Below are 20,579 nucleotides of genomic sequence, written 5' to 3'. Positions count from 1 at the left end.
TAATTCTGAATCACATCATTTAAATCTGTTTGCACCAATCAGGTGTAATGAGTATTAATGGATTTGGTGCAAATCTGACAGTGAGCATGTGTACTACACAAATTTACTTACTGACACCAGAAATTTCAGCGGCAGTATGTGGACACTAATTTTTTTTAAAAAATTCACACTGTGGAAATAGATATCACTGACTTGGCCTGCATTTATTGCCAGTCCTTAAATGCCTGAGGGCAATTAAGAGTGAATTTCATTGCTGTGGAGCAAATGCCATATGTAGGTCAAACCAGGTAACAATGGCAGATTTCCTTCCCTGAAGGACATTAGTGAACCAGATTCTTTGAACAACAATCGGCTGAGGTTGCACATTTATCATTCGGCCAGCTTTTCACTTGATTCAAATTTTATCATGGCAGATAGGATTCAAATCCAGCTCCCTGGAACATTAGTCCAGGTTTTTGGAAACTAGAGTCATAGCCATGGACACATACAGCACAGAAACAGGCACTTTGTCCCTATTTGTCCATGCCAACCAGATATCCTAGTCCCATTTAGCAGCATATGGCCCATATCCCTCTAAACTGTTCCTTTCATATACCCACACAGATGCCTTTCAAATGTTGCAATTGTACCAGCCTTCACCACTTCCTCTGACAGTTCATTCCAGACACTCACCACCCTCTGCATGAATAAGATGCCCATTAGATCCCTTGTAAATCTTTCCCCTCTCACCTTAAACCTTTGTCCTCTAGGTTGGGTGAAAAGACTTTGAATATTCATCCTATACAAGCCCGTCACGATTTTGTAAACTCATATAAGGTCATCCCTCAGCCTGTGACACTCCAGGGAAAGTAGCCCAGCCTACTCAATCTCTCCCTAAAGCTCTAATCATTGGCCACATACCACCTACTTTTTTTTCTAACCAATAAATACAATTTCTTAATTCATTCACAGGATGAGGGTGTTGCTGGCTCGGCAGCAATTATTCCTCATCCCCAATTGCCCAGAGGGTAGTAAAGACTCAACCACATTGCTGTGTGTCTGGAGTCACATATAGGCCAAACCAGGTAAGAAAGGCCAGTTCCTTCCCTAAAGAACCAGATGGGTTTTTCCCTGATAATTGACTCAAGGTCATCATTAGATTTGTAATTCCACATATTTATCAAATCCAAATTCCACCATTAGCTGTGGCAGGATTTGAACCTGGGTCACCAGAACATTATCTAAGTCTCTGGATTAACAGTCCAGTTACAATACCACTAGGCCATCACCTCCCCAATGTAGCTGTGCATTTTTTGGAGGTACAATGGAAAAATAGTGACAAGGTATCAGAGACAGTCCCCTTGCTTTATCTCCCAGTGCTTTCTGACTGTAAGAATCTTATAAATCTATAGATGTGTACACTTTCTACAAACACTGCAGTGACAGATGCAAGAATTTCCACAGTTTATTTAAATTAAATGTGTTTCTTCCACTGTATACCTTGACTCGAATATCATTTTATGTATCGTGGTGTCTAAAACAATGTTACAAATTAATTCAGAGATAATGGGATCTGCCGATGCTGGAGAATCTGAGATAACAAGATATAGAGCTGGATGAACACAGCAGGCCAAGCAGCATCAGAGGAGCAGGAAGATGGGTCCAGATCCGAAACATCAGCTTTCCTGCTCCTCTGATGCTGCTTGGCCTGCTGTGTTGATCCAGCTCTACAAATCGTTACATAGAACATAGAACATAGAACAGTACAGTACAGAACAGGCCCTTCAGCCCACGATGTTGTGCCGACCATTGATCCTCATGTATGCACCCTCAAATTTCTGTGACAATATGCATGTCCAGCAGTCTCTTAAATGACCCCAATGACCTTGCTTCCACAACTGCTGCTGGCAACGCATTCCATGCTCTCACAACTCTCTGTGTAAAGAACCCGCCTCTGACATCCCCTCTATACTTTGCTCCAACCAGCTTAAAACTATGACCCCTTGTGTTAGCCATTTCTGCCCTGGGAAATAGTCTCTGGCTATCAACTCTATCTATGCCTCTCATTATCTTGTATACCTCAATTAGGTGCCCTCTCCTCCTCCTTTTCTCCAATGAAAAAAGTCCGAGCTCAGTCAACCTCTCTTCATAAGACAAGCCCTCCAGTCCAGGCAGCATCCTGGTAAACCTCCTCTGAACCCTCTCCAAAGCATCCATATCTTTCCTATAATAGGGCGACCAGAACTGGACGCAGTATTCCAAGTGCGGTCTAACCAAAGTTTTATAGAGCTGCAACAAGATCTCATGACTCTTAAACTCAATCCCCCTGTTAATGAAAGCCAAAACACCATATGCTACAAATGTTACAAATTCATCTCTCAAGCTAAAAAATCAAAATTACAATCAGCAATTCACATTTTCTAACTGAAACAACAACGATATGGAATATAATTCTGAAAGGATTAGGGAAAATAAAAGAATGGCAGGCTTTTAAAGACAAAGTTTCATTTAATTGTTCACTGCAAATATTTGAAGCTTTGGTATTTCAATCAGTGCAACACAACCTCCTTCAAAACCAGCAACACAAGGAGTGATTTGTTAGTAACAACATACAGGCACATATTATCCATTCTGCCACTTCATATAGTACACTTCTGATTCACTAGTCTGTTGTTAGAATGTGGACTTTGTTACCAGTGGAAGTGATACAGGCCAAATGCATTTTGGGAGAAGCTAAATAGAGAAATGAATGAAAGCATTTGTTGGGCCGAGGCTCATGTGAAACACTGAAGTAGACTATTTGATACAAATGCTCTGTTTCTGTGATGTTAATTCTTTACAATATGCCAAAACGTTTATCTCATAGCTGAACTACCTATGGGCCATTTACTGCTATCCAATCCTTTCATTTTCTCAAAATGCAAGTAAAAATGCCTCCACCCAATAAGTTTCTTCTCTCAGATGCTAACAGATTTGCTCCAACTTTCAATATTTCTGTTTTTATTCAGACTTTCATATTTGCAGTTTGCCTCTTCATTGCTTATACATTCTTTTGACCTCCTCTTCCAGGTTCAGCCCCTATGAATGGTATGATGCCCACCCATGTAACCCTGGATCTGATGTTGTGGAAAACAACTTCACCCTATTGAATAGCTTCTGGTTTGGAGTAGGAGCTCTCATGCAACAAGGTGAGGAGATACTTTTCACTCATTCTTTCTTCCTGTATCTGTCTCCTGGAAAAAATGGTCCTTCAACTACAATCTGCTTACAATACAGGATTTATGATGTACAGCGCAAAGCTGAGTGGTAAAAATGGTTCCCAAACTCTGGCACACATAACTAATGAGTCAAATTCATGGCCAATGAAGTAACTATTACTGGAAACCAGAGCACCACAACAGAACTCAGCACTGCTGAATACTCACACCATCAGATCTTGTTTCAATGTCAATAGAGTGACAAAGTGAATTTCTGTTTTATTTGGGAATTCAAAAGGGCATGAAAAAAGAGAAGGTCCTTCACCGCATGAAGCCCATTCCTTCCCCAGATTATATGTGTATTGACTCTCTTGCGAAGAAGGAATAATTAATTCCAAGATGCTGCAACAAACATAATGCTGCTATACTGATCTACAAGATAACAAAGTGTGGAGCTGGATAAACACAGCAGACCAAGCAGCATCTTAGGAGCACAGAAGCTGACGTTTCTGGCCTAGACCCTTCATCAGACAATTCTACCCGTGATCCTTAGAGGTAATTCAGCCCGACAATATTCCCATATCTCCACCACTGAAATATTGTTTGACAGTATTTCTATGAAGTGGATTTGGACTTTGTTAAAGGCACTGTCGGAATGACCTTAGTCAACCATAGCTTACTTTCGCTCAAAGCTAATGTGTCCTGACTCACCTTCAGGCTCGCAGGAAAATATGCACATTAACTATCTACCTCATTGGCTTTCTTTCATTCAAGATAATTACAACTTCTCTGAAATATATTCGGACATGCAATAATCATTGCACTTAGCTCTGAAAGCAGTTTTAAAACCAAAGGCTTTTAAAATCAAGTCAGAATATTTACAGCACAAACTCTGGACATTCATCTAGTTGCTCATTGCTACTGATATGATTTATTTCTGACTAAATTAACAATAAGAAAATGAGCAGTACATTACAATAAGGACTATTATAAAACAAATGAAGGATTTTTACTGGTTATATTTGCCAGGCAGAAATATGTTCCTGGCCATAATTCTTCCAAAACTTTAACATTCAAAGCTGTAATTATCTTTTTTAATATTGGAAATGAAAAAATGTTTTTAATGTCACTGAATGTTTCCGGATTTTTCCCTGAATTCTTTGACTTCTTTCTTGGAACCAGTTCTCCAAGTGTTAGGTACGTTTGGTCATCTTGTAGAAATAACCATTATTCAACTCAGAGATTAAGTAGTGAAAATCACAAGCCAGTAGAATAAACCAGAGACTAAATATCTGTACTGAATGCTGATCAAATATTTTAACCTTGGACAAGGCTGAATTTATTCACGTTGGTCAGGTTAACAGAGAAGTGCTGCTTTTAGCACATAAGGAATACATTTTGTGAAATTGTAAGAAAATACTACAGCATCAAGAACAGGGATGGCCAAACTCAACTTCCCCAAGAACCAGGCAGGCAATCTCTACTGCCACCATACCATGTTGCCATAGCAAATTTGCACATCAGCAATCATTCTAGCAGTCAGAGCACAAGTATTTTCAAAATTTGTGAACATATTTTTACATATTGCTCAGGCAGAGATGGCAGACTCTTTTTTAGAGGGAAAACCACTTGCACAAAGTGAATTTACTCTATTTAATCATCTGTCAGATATCCTTCTCTAGAGGCTGAAGAAACAGAAACATGAGGGAGGAATTTAATGCAGGCCATGGGGATCTCAGCAGCTGGCATTTGACATTGCACTTTCAGGCTTCCTTTCACTTGTGGGATGTGGGTCTCTCTGGCTGGACCAGCATTGATTGCCCATGTCAATTCCACTTGAAACTGCTGAAGTCCATGTGCTGCAGGTATTACCCACATTGTCATTAGAGAGGGAATTCCAGGATTTTGACTCAGCAACAGTGAAGAAGTTGCGATATATTTCCAAGTCAGGATGGTGAGCTGTTTAAAACGGAATATGCGGGTGTTACTGCTCCGATATGTCTGCTGTCCCTGTCCTTTCTGGTGGGAATAGTCAGAATCAAAGACCCTGAGGGGTAGAGATTCCAGTCACTGAGAACTACTGCCCAGCTGCAAGAGCTTCATCATTTTGAGACGTGTTGCCCAATGCCCAGGACTGCCATGGGACTCACACCACAAATGAGTGATGGTGGAAGGGATAATCATAGTTTTAAAGGGAATCAGCAGGAAGATGATCATTACCCTCTTATCATTATCCCCCTGATGTCAGGTCATGCGATCAGGCATTGAATATTTTAGATCAGAGGACCCCACTGGAAGCCTGAAGGTAACTCTGATAGTATTTGAAAATTGGGTTCCATATAGCAAATCCCCTGATTTATATTTGCCTCCAATAGTCGATTTGGCCTGATACAGGAGTGCTTATATTATCTCATGCAACATAGAAAACTTGTCATGAATATTCTGGAAATGAGGATTAAATAGATGTTTACAACAGCAATCTATTATGTGCAGCCATTACTTTCCAAGCAACAGTAGACTATTTGTTACAACAAAGTAGCATTCATCCAGTCTAGTCTCATGCTCCAAGTGATCTAAGGCAGAATGAAGTATAAGATCTTTATATCCTCAGGTCACGTGTGCGTTACACTGATAACATCATTAATGTCTCCCTGAAAGGAGTACTGACATGTTAACTGTAAGACATAATACAACGACCCCTCTATTCAACATTTTTAAAAAAACCTATCCCAAACTACTATCCATTGACAAGAGAAAACTCAGCAGGTCCGGCAGCATCTGTGGAGAGAAAGCAAAGTTAACATTTTGGGTCCAGTGACCCTTCTTCAGTACTGGACCCAAAACATTGATGTTACTTTTTCTCCACAGATGCTGCAAGACCTGCTACGTTTTTTGAGCAACTTCTGTTTTTCCTTCTGATTTCCAGGATCCACAGTTTCTTTTTGCGCGCAAGCAGGTGCTGTCAGCTCGATAATTACATAAATAAGCAAAACAAAGTTTACCAGTCTAAAATGTCAAACTTTATAGCGGTGCTCTGAAGGTTATTATATGTTGTTCTCTGTTGCTTTTGTTTCACAATGTCGTTGTCATGCTGCAGGTTGCGATTACTCAATGTCACTATAAAGGCATCATCACAGCGTTCTTCCTTATTGTTTCATGCATGATTGGTGGGCTATTTGCTGGCCTGAGCTGACTTCTATTCCTACACGATGTAGCACCATGATGAATAATTAGAGTGACCTGAATTGTTGACATCTGCTAACTTACTAACCATACCTCCTATATTCACATCCAAATCATTTATATAAGTGAGCAAAAGCAGTGGACCCTGCACCGATCCTTGTGGCATACCAATGGTCACAGACCTCTAATCCAAAAAGCAAACCCCCACCACCACCCTCTATCTTCTACCTTCGAGCCAGTTCTGTGTCCAAAAGGTTAGTTCTCGCTCTATCCTGTGTGATCTAACCTTGCTCATCAGTGTACCATGAGGAATCTTGTTGAACGCCTTACTAGAGTCCGTATAGATCATGCCTACCGCTCTGTCCCCATCAATCCTCTTCGATACTTCTTCAGAAAACTCAGTCAAGTCAGTGAGAAACGATTTCCCACACATAAACCCATGTTGACTATTCGTAATCAGTCTTTGCCTTTCCAAATACATGTAAACCCTGGCCCCAGGATTCCCTCCAAAAGCTTGCCGACCACTAATTTCAGGCTCACTAGTCTATAATTCCCAGACTTTTTCTTACCATCTTTCCTAAATAATGGCACCACGTTAGCCAAACGCCAATGCTCCGGGACCTCACCTACAGCTATAAATGATACAAGTATCTCAAGAAGGGGCCCAGCAATCATTTCCCACAGAGTTCTAGGGTACACCTGATTGGGTCCCAGGGATTTATCCACCTTTTTGCATTTTAAGATGTCCAGCACCTCCTCCTCTGTAATATGGACATTTTCCAAGGTGTTGCTATTTATTTTCCTGTGTTCTCTACATTCCATTTCCTTCTCCACAGTAAACACTGATGAAAAATACTCCTTTAGTATCTCCGCCATCTCCTGAGGTTCCACACATAGGTTGCCTTACTGATCTTCAAGTGGTCCAATTCTGTCCCTTGTTAACCTTTTGTCCTTAATGTATTTATAGAATCTCTTTGAATTGTCCTTAACCCTATTTGACAAAACTATCTCATGTCTCCATGTCTCCTCTTTACCCTCCGGATTTCCCTCTTAAGCGTACTCTTACTGCCTTCACACTCTTCTCGGCAATCACTCAATCTCTGCTGTCCATACCTGACATATGCCTCTTTCTTTTTGTAACCAAAATTTCAATTTCTCCAGTTATCCAGCACTCCCTACAGCTACCAGCATTGCCCTTCCCCTTAACAGGAATGTCATGTCTCTGGGATCTTGTTATCTCATTTGAGCCATCCATTTTCCTGTGAATATCTGTCCCCAACAACTTTTGCAAGTTCTTGTGTAATACCATCAAAATTGGCCTTCCAATTTAGAACTTTAACTTTTAGTTCAGGTTTATCCTTTTACATAACTATTTTAAATCTCATAGAATTATGGTCACTGGCACTTCAGTCACCTGCCCTGCCTTTTTCCCAACAGTAGGTCAAGTTTTGCACCTTCTCTACTAGAAACATCCACATAAGAACATTTTCCTGTATGTGCTAAACAAATGCCTCTCCATCAAACCCTTAACACTATGGCAGTCCTATTCCACGTTTGGAAATTTAAAATCCCCTACAATAACCACCCTATTATTCTTACACATAACTGAGATCTCTATACAAATTTGTTTCTCAATTTCCAGCTGACTATTGGGGGGGCCCATCGTACAATCATCATTTGAGCAGAGATAATGGGGTGCGATATTGGTCATTCTCCAATTCATACACATCTTGAAACAGGTTGTTAGTATACTGCTGCTCATTACTGGACTCCTGTTCACTCTGTACACCAAATAAACTGAAAATAATACCCATTGTGTCAGCAACAGTTGCACTTATTATGTTGTAATTTGTCAAACAATGAGAAATTTACAGAGGTGATTCATTATAAAGATATAATTTTCTTCTCAAACTGTGGATAGAATTGTTGCTACTTTTATCCAGGAGGTGAAAGGAACACCATTAGATGTGGAGACTCCCTTCATTGTTGGATTGAGTCTTGTGGCAGGTCCCATACACATTCACAAGTTCTTAAAGTGAATAAGGAGATTCATGTGGACATGCTCACCATTTGTGTGTCCATAATCCAAGTGCCTTTTGTGTAACATAGCCACATTTTGGCATAACGCTATTAGTGTTAGGACGTGTTTGTTCTTTAAAAGAACTTGGTGTGATATGCCATGTTCATCTGTCTATGGCCAAAACGAACAGATCATCAGTTGCTGACTGCAACTGTTCAATTGCGCAAATGTGCTTAACTTTGTTGTCAAGATCATCAATGAATAGATCAAAAGGAAGTTTTGGTCTTTGCGTGTGATTTGTGTAATCTTCATTAAGTGTCAAAAATAATCATCCTAGTGATTAGCTTAACCATGCACACTCATGAGTAATTCAATTCTTCACTGTGGCACAAGGTCTGTTTCGATAGTGATTTGAATCTCAGAAACTTTGACTTTACTGAGATCTGTGTATGCTGGTAATAGAACATATAACATAGAACAGTACAGCACAGTACAGGCCCTTCGGCCCACGATGTTGTGCTGAACTTTTACCCTAATCCTAAGATCTATCTAACCTCCACCCCTACCTTGTACTGTCATCCACATGCCTACCTAATAACTACTTAAATGCCCCTAATGAGGCCGACTTCACTACCCTCTCCAGCAATGCATTCCACACCTCAACCATTCTCTGATAAAGAACCCACCTCTGACATCTCCCCTATAACTACCTTCATTCACTTTAAAACAATGCCCCCTCATAATAGCTACCTCCACCCCAGGAAAAAGTCTCTGGCTGTCTACTCACAGCTGGACTATTGGTGCCTGCTGGGTAGGGTTTAAGAAACCAACAAGAGCTTATATTTCAGCATTGCCATGTGATTCTACTAATACGTATGTAATAATGTGGACACAATGCTACAGTCCAGACTGAACTAGATACACAGAAACCCTATGCAAGCCAATTTACCCTTGCGGCTTCCATAAATTATTATCAATCAGTAAATTAAGCCCAACTCCCGTGAAAACATTGGTTCACCGGTAAAAGATGTTATTGATCTAAGACTGAAGTATTTTAAATGGAATCTGTGTGACTTTGCCTTTTGAAAGCAAGTCTTCAAAAGGAGCAATGATTTCAAAGCTGATTTTGAAAACAATTCGGAGGAAGGTTTGTGTTTATGCTGTGAAAAATGCTTGCTCTGGAGAATGGAAAACTTCAGTGCTTTCTATCTAGCATTGGTATCAGGCATTTGTGAGTCAAGTGTGGCAAAGGCCAGGTTGTATTTGCAATGCAAAAATAGAAGTTGCTGGAATTTCCAATCTACCAGCGACTGACAAGAATCTGGAAACCATAATGGATGATCAGCCATGATCATATTAAATGGTGAAGCAGGCTTGAAGGACTGAATGGCCTATTCCTGCACTCCTTCCCTTTGTTTATGTATAACATAAAGTCCTGAGACCACAGCTATACTGCTAATGAAAGGTTGCACTTAGATTGCTGAAATTCGTCCATGCTGACCACATATCCCAAATAAATCTAATCCCATTTGCCAGCATTTGGACCATATCCCTCTAAATCCTTCCTATTCATATGCCTACCCAAATGCCTTTTAAAGTCACAAATGTGCACTTCTCTGGCAGCTTGTTCCATGCATGCAACACCACACTGTGTGAAAAAGTTGCCCCTTAGGTTGCTTTTAAATCTTTACCCTCTCATATTAAAAATGTGCACTCTAGTTTTGGACTCCCCCATCCATAGGAAAAGATCTTTGTTATTCACATTATCTATGCTCCTCATGATCTTATAAACGTCTACAAGGTCACATCCCAGCCTCTGACGCTTAAGGAAAAGAGCCCCAGCCTATTCAGCTTCTCCCTACAATTCAAACCCTCCTAGCCTGACAACATCCTTGTGAATCTATTCTAAACACTTTCCAAGTTTCACAACATCCTTCCTATAGCAGGGTGACCAGAATTGCATGCAGTATTCCAAAAGTGGCTCAACCAATCTCTTTGGCTCATTGTCTGTTGATTCTTCATCCTGGCACTTTTCTGTTGGAGACTATTTACTATTATTTTCCACTCTGTGACAAGGCAAGGAGGCAGGTTGCCAGTCTATCGCAACTAGAACAAGAACCAAACCTGCATTGTTGGCATCAAAGTGAACTAAATGATAGCCATCTAGTCATCTGAGTTAGAAATAATGGGAACTGCAGATGCTGGAGAATCCAAAATAACAAAGTGTGAAGCTGGATAAACACAGCAGGCCAAGCAGCATCTCAGGAGCAAAAATCTGACGTTTTGGGCCTAGACCCTTCATCAGAGAGGGGAATGGGGAGAGGGTTCTGGAATAAATAGGGAGAGAGGGGGAGGCGGACCGAAGATGGAGAGAAAAGAAGATAGGTGGAGAGGAGAGTATCAGTGGGGAGGTAGGGAGGAGATAGGTCAGTCGAGGGAAGACAGACAGGTCAAGGAGGCGGGATGAGGTTAGTAGGTGGGAAATGGAGGTGCGGCTTGAGTTGGGAGGAAGGGATCGGTGAGAGGAAGAACAGATGAGGGAGGCGGGGACAGGCTGGGCTGGTTTTGGGATGCAGTGGGGGGAGGGGACGAGCTGGGCTGGTTTTGGGATGCAGTGGGGGAAGGGGAGATTTTGAAGCTTGTGAAGTCCACATTGATACCATTGGGCTGCAGGGTTCCCAAGCAGAATATGAGTTGCTGTTCCTGCAACCTTTGGGTGGCATCATTGTGGCACTGCAGGAGGCCCATGATGGACATGTCGTCTGAGGAATGGGAGGGGGAGTTAAAATGATTCGTGACTGGGAGGTGCAGTTGTTTATTGCGAACCGAGCAGAGGTGTTCTTGCAGAACCTATCTTCTTTTCTCTCCAACTTCCGTCCGCTTCCCCCTCTCTCCCTATTTATTAAGCCAATGAACTTTAAAGTGTAGCCACCATTAAAATGGTAGCTGCAGTAGGCATGAATAATACCAACAGCACAGGTTCACACTTGTGTTCACACTTAGATTTACACTGACTACCATTGTGATAGATCATGGAAGCCTGCCTTCTTATCTTGTCCCATGCTTGGTTGTCTCAGCTATTTAAGCAATTAACATGCCCTAATGGAGAGAGATATCTATGGCCCTTCAGAGACAATAGATAATTATCACAGACCAGTCACAGCAAGGCTCCACAGGGTGTTAGTGGTGTCAGCAGAGGAATAATTGCTAGCCATTCTTTACTAATGCAGCACTACAGGATCATTTAATCCACTCAAGCGTGGAGGCAGAGCTTCAGATTAATGCCTTATCAGAAACATGTCATCTCCAGCAGTTTGCCTCCATCAGTACACTGGGGTTTGAATCCACAATCTCCTCACTGAAGATTCATAAATAATACCATTGACCCATAACTGGCAGCCTCAGTAAACAATCATTGGCCCAAACTGGGTCCAAATACATCAGGCCTGAGTTAGAGATCCACATTGACACTTTTGTTTCAATTGATGCCAAGACATATGGTTGTGAATGTACTTTGTTGTCCATTGTTCAGTAACAGTGATTTTGTGTACAGTGTAGATCCAAATTTATTTTGAAATTGCTCACATAATTTCTGCAAACCAGAGAAAATAAATCTAGCCTTCGAGAAGAAATCAATTTCTATGTGTTACACAAGCAAACCATAATTCATCTGTTAACATTCAGTATTTCAATACTTCAGTATCTTTTTGTGAAAGATTTTGGAAAGAGAGTTCTGTGATGAAAGCTCCAACAGAAATCCCACACTTAAAATGTCAGAGCGCTGGAGAGATATATTGGAGCATAGTCACAGATTCCTTCTGAGAATAACAATTTTATATGATCTATCTTCATGTGATAAAAGGCATTACAGCATTTCAAAGCAGCTGTCAATTCTCGTTTGATTTTCTTAGCAAGACAAATTAAAATATTTTCAAACATGTGGTCTTGTGGTCAGTCAGTGTGAATAACTCACATTCTTATTATATCCTTGAGAACAGAATTTGGACTATTTGGTTGCTTTGGCTTCATATTAATGGCACTTTTATGGATGTCAAATGTATATTAATGATTTACAGAAGTCAACCATTAGAGCTGTATACAGACTTTCCAAACTAACACGAATACAGAGCTGCCTTGAAGACTTCATTTAATGCAGGAGCCAGTCAAACTCTCATTACATATTCATCAACTACCATTACTTGTCTGAAAATGGTTTTCGTAAATACGCACATGATCATTGCTTATTTATTATCCTACGCTATGCGAATAGAGAATGTGTTACCAACAGATATGATAGATATGATATGATAGAAAGGTCTTTTCGAGTGATGAAGTCATGAGCCTTGAATTAGCAGAATTGAATTGATTTTACTCCACATTTTCCATTTTTGGGGCTAGAATATGAGTTGAATCATTGCGCAATGTCATTTCCCCAATTTTTCACCTCAACGTGATGATACTGAGCCATTCAGTTTTGCAGCTGCTCCAACAATCACCTGAACACATTCCAACAAGTTATTATCTCTTGGTTTGCTATGTGTGCATGTGCCCTGGAGAGTTCTTTTACCCTCGACATTTCCCTACACATATGTCTCATGCACAAGTGATGTCAATATGCTCGAGTTACGATGTAAAGATAAAGTCACCATAGTCTTAGCAGACTGTGAGGCTGTTCTCTCATTACAGAGAGACAATTGATGGTATATTAACCTGAGGGTCACCATGCATCAGGAGAGGGGAGAGGTTGACAATCTTTTGTAGTAACCTCACCCAGTTGCAGGAATTGAACCCATGCTGCTGGCATTGCACTGCATTGCAAACCAGCCATCCACCCACCAATTTTGCAAACTGATCCTGGATATTTGCTATGACTAGCTGTGAGAAAGATAAACTAGTTACTCCCAGAATTAGCAGATTTTGGAAGCCAAAGAGACAGAGACTCAGGACACATGTTCCTCTCTAAAGCCAACATAACCACATGGTAAACATGGTCCTCATGCTTCAATATCTCTTGGAAGCCAGGAGGAGGTGCACGGTATTGAGATCCGGTCTTCTGACACGTGGATCGAGATGGAGCAGTAGACATCTTTGATGGCTGTATGGCAATGGTCAAGGATGTTCAGACCTGTGGTGGGACATGTGATCGGTTGATGGTATTTTGGTAGCATCTTCTTGAGGTTGGCCTGGTTAAAGTCCCTGGCTATGATAAACAAGGCCTCGAGGTGTTCTGAGTCAAGACTGCATATATCATTGTATACTTCATCAAGTGCACTGTTTGTTTCCACATGGAGAGGGACGTAAACTGCTGTCAGGATAGCAGAGGTGAACTCAAGTGGCAGGTTGCAGGGATTTCACTGTTAAATATTCTAGGTCCCACCAGCAGTAACTCACCAGGGTCACTGCATCTGAGTGCCGGGGGTGTTGATTCAGAGGAAGACCCCACCACCCTTTGCTTTGCCTGAGAACACCAAGCAGTTCATTCAGTGAATTGAGATATCCTCAGGTTGTAAAGCACAGTCGGGTGGAGTAGGAGTGAACCATGTCTATCAATTCCCTTTGGAAGGTGAGTCTAGTGTTAAGTTCATCCATTTTATTCTCAATGACTTGGATGTTTTCCAGGATCATGCTGGGGAGGATGCATTTGAAACCCTGAAATTTTAATCTCGCCTGAAGTCCGACGTGTGTCCCATGTTTCCTGGGTAGGTGTTGCGTGTATGGAATGAGCTGCCAGAGGAAGTGGTGGAGGCTGGTACAATTGCAACATTTGAAAGGCACCTGGATGGGTATATGAATGGGAGGGTATAGGCTAAATGCTGGTAAATGGGACTAGGTCAAATTGGGATGTCTGGTCGACATGGATGAGATGGGTTGAAGGGGCTGTTTCTGTGCTGTATGACTCGATGAAAGCAGGATTCCTGACAGAGATGTATCCTCCCTTATTCAGGCTGTTAATATCCCCATTCAGCTTTTAGCTAATGGCATGAAGCTCAGCAGCCATCAGAACTTCGTACCTTCTGAGCTTGTATGGCTCAGCACTATGTCACCTTTTAGTGACAATTTAAGCTCTCAGGAGAGCTGAAACATTGCTTTCAATTGCACTGTTGTTCTTCAAAATAGGTTTCATCATGTCACAAACAGTAGTTTACAGAAGTTATGAAATGCTGAACAGGTAATTAACAAGCTGGTGATCAAAGAAAAAAAATACAGTGATATCGTGCCTTACGTGAGTTCAAGACATTCTAATGCATTCTACAGCAGACTATTAGCACTCAGGTTAAAAAAAAAAGTAGCAGTGGAATAAATGACCAGGTAATCTGTTTCTTCTGTTTTGTTCCTGATTTATAGCATCGGCTGTTTTTTTTTCAGTTTTTGGTCTATTGGAAGTAATGTTTGTTTGAGACAGAAAAGCTGTCCAGGAGACCAACAAAACCCTTCTACTCTTCTTCAAAATTTTCATCCAATCATTTACATCAAGCTGAGGGAAGATGGTACCTTAGCTGGTTTTGTGTCTCACTCAAATCCTGACACCTCCTCCAGTGGAGGACTTCTTCAGTCGTGGGCTGGAATGTTAACTTGGATTAATGCTCCAGTCCTAAAGTGGGAAATCCATTCTGTAGCTTTCAGCTGGAGCTAGGAAAGGGTTGAAATTGATCTAGGACAAGAAAAAAATAATCAGGATCAAGTTAGTGAATTAAAAAGAAAAGAGAGGAATTAAAAAGATGAAATAAAAACTGAGATAGAAGATAGGAGCATGGAACCTATTCTTCTGCCATTGAAGACCAGAGCCAAAAGAGGCAACATTATAGAAGTTCATAGATAAATGAGGGACATAAACAAAGTTAATGGTAGTTGTCTTTTCCCCAGGACAGGGCATTTCAAGACTCAGGAGCACATTTTTAAAGTGAAAGGAGAGAGATTTAAAAAAGACATAGGCGCAATTTTTTTACACAGAGGGTAGTTTGCATATGGAATGAACTTCCAGAGGGAGAGGCAGATGTGGATACAGTTATAATTACAATACATTTGAATAAGCCCATGAATAAAAAATGTTTGGAGGGATATGGGCCAGGAGCAGGCAGGTGGGACTAGTTTAGTTTGGCATTTATGCTCGGCATGGGCTGGTTCAGCCAAAAAGTCCATTTTCATGCTGTATGATTCTATGACTAAAATTTGTATGAATGAGGGAAGTTGCAGATGAGGTTGGAGAAATTGGCTAGTGTAAGGGAGGAAGTCACATTTACATTAATAATTTTAGACTTAAACGCTCGGTTCAAAGAACCAGTATAGATCCAACACGGAAAAAGACCCTTGTCAGGAGACCCTCACATGTGAATGACCAAAATGGAAAGCACCTAACACAAAGAGAATTCATTGGGAAAATGGAGAGGAAAATTTGAGTCATTGGAGGGAGCAAACAGACATTTAATGATTTCCACTGAATGACTGTGGATGAGTGAGATAAGAGATAGGATGCTAGGTGAAGAGGCTAGCCACATGGTAGGTGGTAGGGTGCAAGTTAAAGGGTGAGGGTTTAAGACCATTCTGGGGGGAGATAAATCATGTTGGACAGGGACTCATGGACTGTTGGTAGGGGTCCTGTTGGATGTAGGGTCATTATTCAGATCAGCAAGAAAAGTTTCAGGTCTGTGATGGAGTTTTGGGTCTGAGAGGGGATGGTGGAGGTGTTCATGTATTGACTTGTGCAGGCATTAGGTATCAGCAGAGAGTTGGCTGTTCAGTTGGGTATGAATTTGGATGTCAAATGGGGAGGGTGGCAGTTTTGGAAATATAGTTGTTTGGGGATTATTGGTTGGAGAAGGGGGAAATTGGTTTTATAGTTATCCAGGAGCTAGGCTAGGCTTAACAGTTCAATCCCTTGGTTGACTCTGAAGGTAAATCAGTCTGAAGTGGCTGACTGTAACCCAGAGTTAGGGATAGAGTGCAAGCACTTCAGATGCCTGAATAATTGTCCTGTGGTTGATTCAACTTCCTAGGGGATAGTTCCTGAGGAGTTAGCTACATTGGGTAGGACTTTTGCAAGGCCCAAGCATACAACTCAAATCTATACTGCTGCAAAACTACCTTCCCATTGGATTCCCATCTTCTCTGTTGTTTAGCTATCATCTACAATTTTGTGCTTATCTTTACACATGAGCATTGCTAGTTGGCCAGCATTTCGCACTCATGACTTGTGCCTTGGCAGGCTTTGGGGTTTCAGGAGGTGAGTTACTTGCCACAATTTTCCTAGCTTCTAACCTGCCATTGTACTTACATGGTGAATCAAGATGAGCTTCTGGTCAATGGTAACCCCCAGGACATTGATAGTGGAGTATTCAGTAATAGTAACACCATTGAATGTCAAGGGTTGGTAGTTAGATTGTCTCTTATTGGTGATGGTATATACCTGGCATTTGTGTGGTGGGAATGTTACTTGCCACTTATCAGCCCAAGCCTGGACATTGCCCAGATTTTGCTGCATTTGAATATGGACTGCTTCAGTGTCTGAGGAGTTGCAAATGGTGCTGAATTATGCAACCATCAGCGAACATCCCCACTTTTGAACTTATGATGGAGTGGAGATCATTGATGAAGGAGCTGAAGATGATCAGGCCTGGGAAACTCTTGCAGAAATGTCCTTCAGCTGAGATGACTGACCTTCAACAACCAAAACCATCTGATGTGCAAGGTATAACTCCAGCCAGACAGATTGATTCAGATACCCACTGATTCCAGTTTTGCTATGGCCCCTTGATGCCACACTCATCAAATTGGGCTGGATGTCAGGGGAAGATACTTTCCATGACAAATCTAAGTCATTGATACAACCAGGGCTCTTTCTTAATTCTTACCTCTTTTGCAGTTTATAATTTTCTGTCGAGCGAAGCATAAAAAGGTAATCATTCTAATCATTCAGTCTTTGGCAACCTGGAGTGAGATTGGTGACTTTTTGACCTTCTAATCATACATCTCAGATCTCCAGTCACATAATCAGTTCCCCTACCTGAATGTAATAATTATTTCGGAGATAGTAGGAGCTGCAGATGCTGGAGAATCTGAGATAACAAGATGTAGAGCTGGATGAACACAGCAGGCCAAGCAGCATCAGAAGACCAGAAAGGCTGACATTTTGTAATGTAATAATTGCCTGTTTCTCCAAATTGAGAACAAACAGAGGTGTTACATTAACAGCAATAATACAGACTGACTGCCAGCTGTTCACAGATGCACTGAGATCTCTGATGAAGGGTCTAGGCCTGAAACGTCAGCTTTTGTGCTCCTGAGATGCTGCTGGGCCTGCTGTGTTCATCCAGCCTCACATTTTATTATCTTGGATTCTCCAGCATCTGCAGTTTCCATTATCACTGCACTGAGAAGTGTGTTCTGTTGTAGAAACCACAGTACCATGTCAAGGGATAAACAAACACCTATGCAGAGTTCAGCTCTATGTACACGATGGACAGGAAACAATTGACATTCCACATCACTTACATAATTAGGCTAAGCTAGCAATAATACTGACCATGAGAGAGGTGATTGTATTAATCTTACAAACAAAACTTTCATTATTGTGGCACAGTGGCAGTCTGAGCCAGCCGGCCAGGTTAAGCCCCATTTGTTCCAGACGTGTATACTATAAATATCTATGGAAATGACATGTATTCATTTAGTGACTTTCATAGCCTCAGAATGTCCTAAAAAAGACTTCACAGCCAATGAAGCAGTGTTAAAAATATTTTAAAATAGAAAAAAATCTGTTTTAATGGTGCTGATTGTAGGATAAGTGGTTGAAAGGAAAATTTGAAATCCTCTGCTATTTTTGAAGAGTATGACAGAATATTTTGTAATTCATGAGATGGTAATTTGTATTGTGATATCACTTTAAATGGAAATAGGTTAATAAGCAATTGACCAGGATGTAGAACATGCGACTAACAACCATTGAACAATCAACAGCAGCATATAGGGTGATGGTGTTGTATTTTTTTTGTATCAATAATTGTTGAATTATGCTGAGATGCATCATCCAATGAGCAGAGCATTGTTTATCTCATCAGTTCTGCTGTGAGATGGGTCAGTGTCACATTGAACTACACCAAACAAGATATCAGTAACAAGGAGAAGGAGGGTATGTGCAGCTATATACATTGCATTTGTAAAGCCTGAATGGGCTTGAAAGACTGAATGACGTCTCTTTCCTTGCTGGAAACATTGTATGATATAGTCTCATCTGAAAGAACCGTTTGGTGTTGCAACACTTTGTTAGCATTACACTATTGTGTCAGTGTAGATTAGCATTCAAAACTAATCCTTTCAGAGTCACAGTGCTACCAAAGAATCACAGTTGATTGTACATCCTTGTACAAATTTTACAAGATTGTACAAATCTTCTCAAAACTCGCTAGATTATACATCCTAATAATGCATCAAATAAGGATACTTTCCCACATTCTTTTTGGTAGAATGATTTACTCTGTACATCTGCAGAACATGGAAAGGGTGACAAGAATAAAGCAAATTAGCTGGAGTTAAGGGGTAATCATCAGATATTTACGGTGTTCCATTAAACTAAAGCATGTCTCTGGACCTTAGGAAATCCAACTAATTCCTGTAGGGATAAATAATGGCAAATTTTGGCAAACATCCTCTCTATTCCCAAATGAGGCAAAGATGGAAATCTCAGATTGCACAATAAAAATGTAAGATTCTTGTCCCCAGTTAGCACCAGATCCCTGAAACAGTTTTATTGGATGTTGCCATGTGTCATTACTAACAGAAACATGAATGCACATTTTGAATTAAATGGAATTTCTGTGATTATGCAGGTCCAAGTTGATCATTTAGCTAAAGCAGAAGAGTTGTATGACAGGACTTTATTGTTTGGCTGGCTGAAGATACAGGGTTGAAATGTTTGATGGGACCAAGCCATATCCCTGCAATGTATCCTACAATAGCTCTTGAGTGATCCAGGCAGCTGTGTGGGCGGATTTCATGGAGATTGGACTCTCTGATAGTAACTTGGAGGTAACTTGTAAGGTCAGTAGCTGGGATAGCAAATGGGCTTCTATCCTACTTGTTCTTCCAGTTCCGAGCCCTCCTCTGGGTTCTGTGCAATTTATGGTGTCCTATCAAATACAGGTAGAGCTCCAATTGGATGGTCCAGTACTGAGGGAGATGTTAACAGGAAAGATTGCATCAGTATTTTCTTTGTGATGCATATATCTGATCCAATAATTTGTTCATTATTCACAATATATGGCCTGTCCACTATCAGGTACCACAGATAACTCACACTTACGTTAGGCCCAGGAGAGATTTATTTGAAAGATCTGACACTTGGTTGTAATTAAAATTCACCGAGCATCAGTTACTTCTTCGTTAGAAGTACCCTGCCTCTTACTATCCATTTTCAGTTTTTAATATGCAATGCCACCTGTGATACAGAAATCAAGAAAAAAAAATACAATACTAGATGGTACAATAGCTATGGACATAGTCTATTGATCACCCAGCCAGACTGAACTGAAATTCCAGTCAAGGATGATTTCAGATCAGTTGAAATTCCTGTTAACTCATGGCAGCAAATGTGTTGAGTGAAATCAATTTGGGATGTTCCGAATACACCCACCCCACTCCACGTGGGAAGAAATTACCACATGATTAACTTGGCAATTTTACTCAGACAAATGGCAAGGATGATTGACAAGGGAGTTGAAAATCTGGTTATGCTGGTGCTATGAATGTTACATTTTGTAAAAAAGATATTTTGAGCTCCAGTAAGAGATATTTTGTCACTTATCTCTGATTTACCCCAGTCTAGGGCATCAAGGTGCAGTCAACGGAAACACTGCATTGGACATACTGAGAAATGTACCATTTCATTGCCCTCTTCCACTCTTAAATATGTTTGAAAGTCAAGATAGGGATTATAGATATGGGAATATTGAATATAATCTTCAAGAATTAATCTCACAATTAATTTGTTGAATTAACAACTTTTTTTTCACCCAGCAGCACTCACTTTTGCATTTGCCTCTCTCTCTCAAATGTTCTGTCTCTGGAGTAAGTTTTCTGATTGGTGTTGGTGTATTTGTATTCAGTTCCTGTATGCTGTGCTAAATTAATGCAGAGGGATTGAATGCAAGCACATTTAACTTCTCATTTTCGGACCAGTGTCAATGGGGAAATTGAATTCGGTTCCA

At 40.7% G+C, this 20,579-nt stretch overlaps 1 protein-coding gene across 3 annotated transcripts in view; it reads left to right on the top strand.

Moving 5' to 3' along the window:
* The window catches only part of LOC125465127 (glutamate receptor ionotropic, kainate 3), a 451,191-nt gene that overhangs the window by 348,069 nt on the left and 82,543 nt on the right, over window positions 1-20,579 (top strand). For all 3 annotated transcript variants that reach the window (XM_048558279.2, XM_048558280.2, XM_048558281.1), the window contains one exon: window positions 3,049-3,167. In XM_048558279.2, coding sequence (XP_048414236.1) covers window positions 3,049-3,167 — 119 coding nt within the window. The remainder of the gene's footprint in view (window positions 1-3,048; window positions 3,168-20,579) is intronic.

The sequence above is a fragment of the Stegostoma tigrinum genome, chromosome 24 (assembly GCF_030684315.1).
Source record: "Stegostoma tigrinum isolate sSteTig4 chromosome 24, sSteTig4.hap1, whole genome shotgun sequence".
In the NCBI taxonomy this organism is placed as follows: domain Eukaryota; kingdom Metazoa; phylum Chordata; class Chondrichthyes; order Orectolobiformes; family Stegostomatidae; genus Stegostoma; species Stegostoma tigrinum.
Note: the sequence above shows the minus strand (reverse complement) of the source record. Positions and strands in the feature narration are given on the sequence as shown.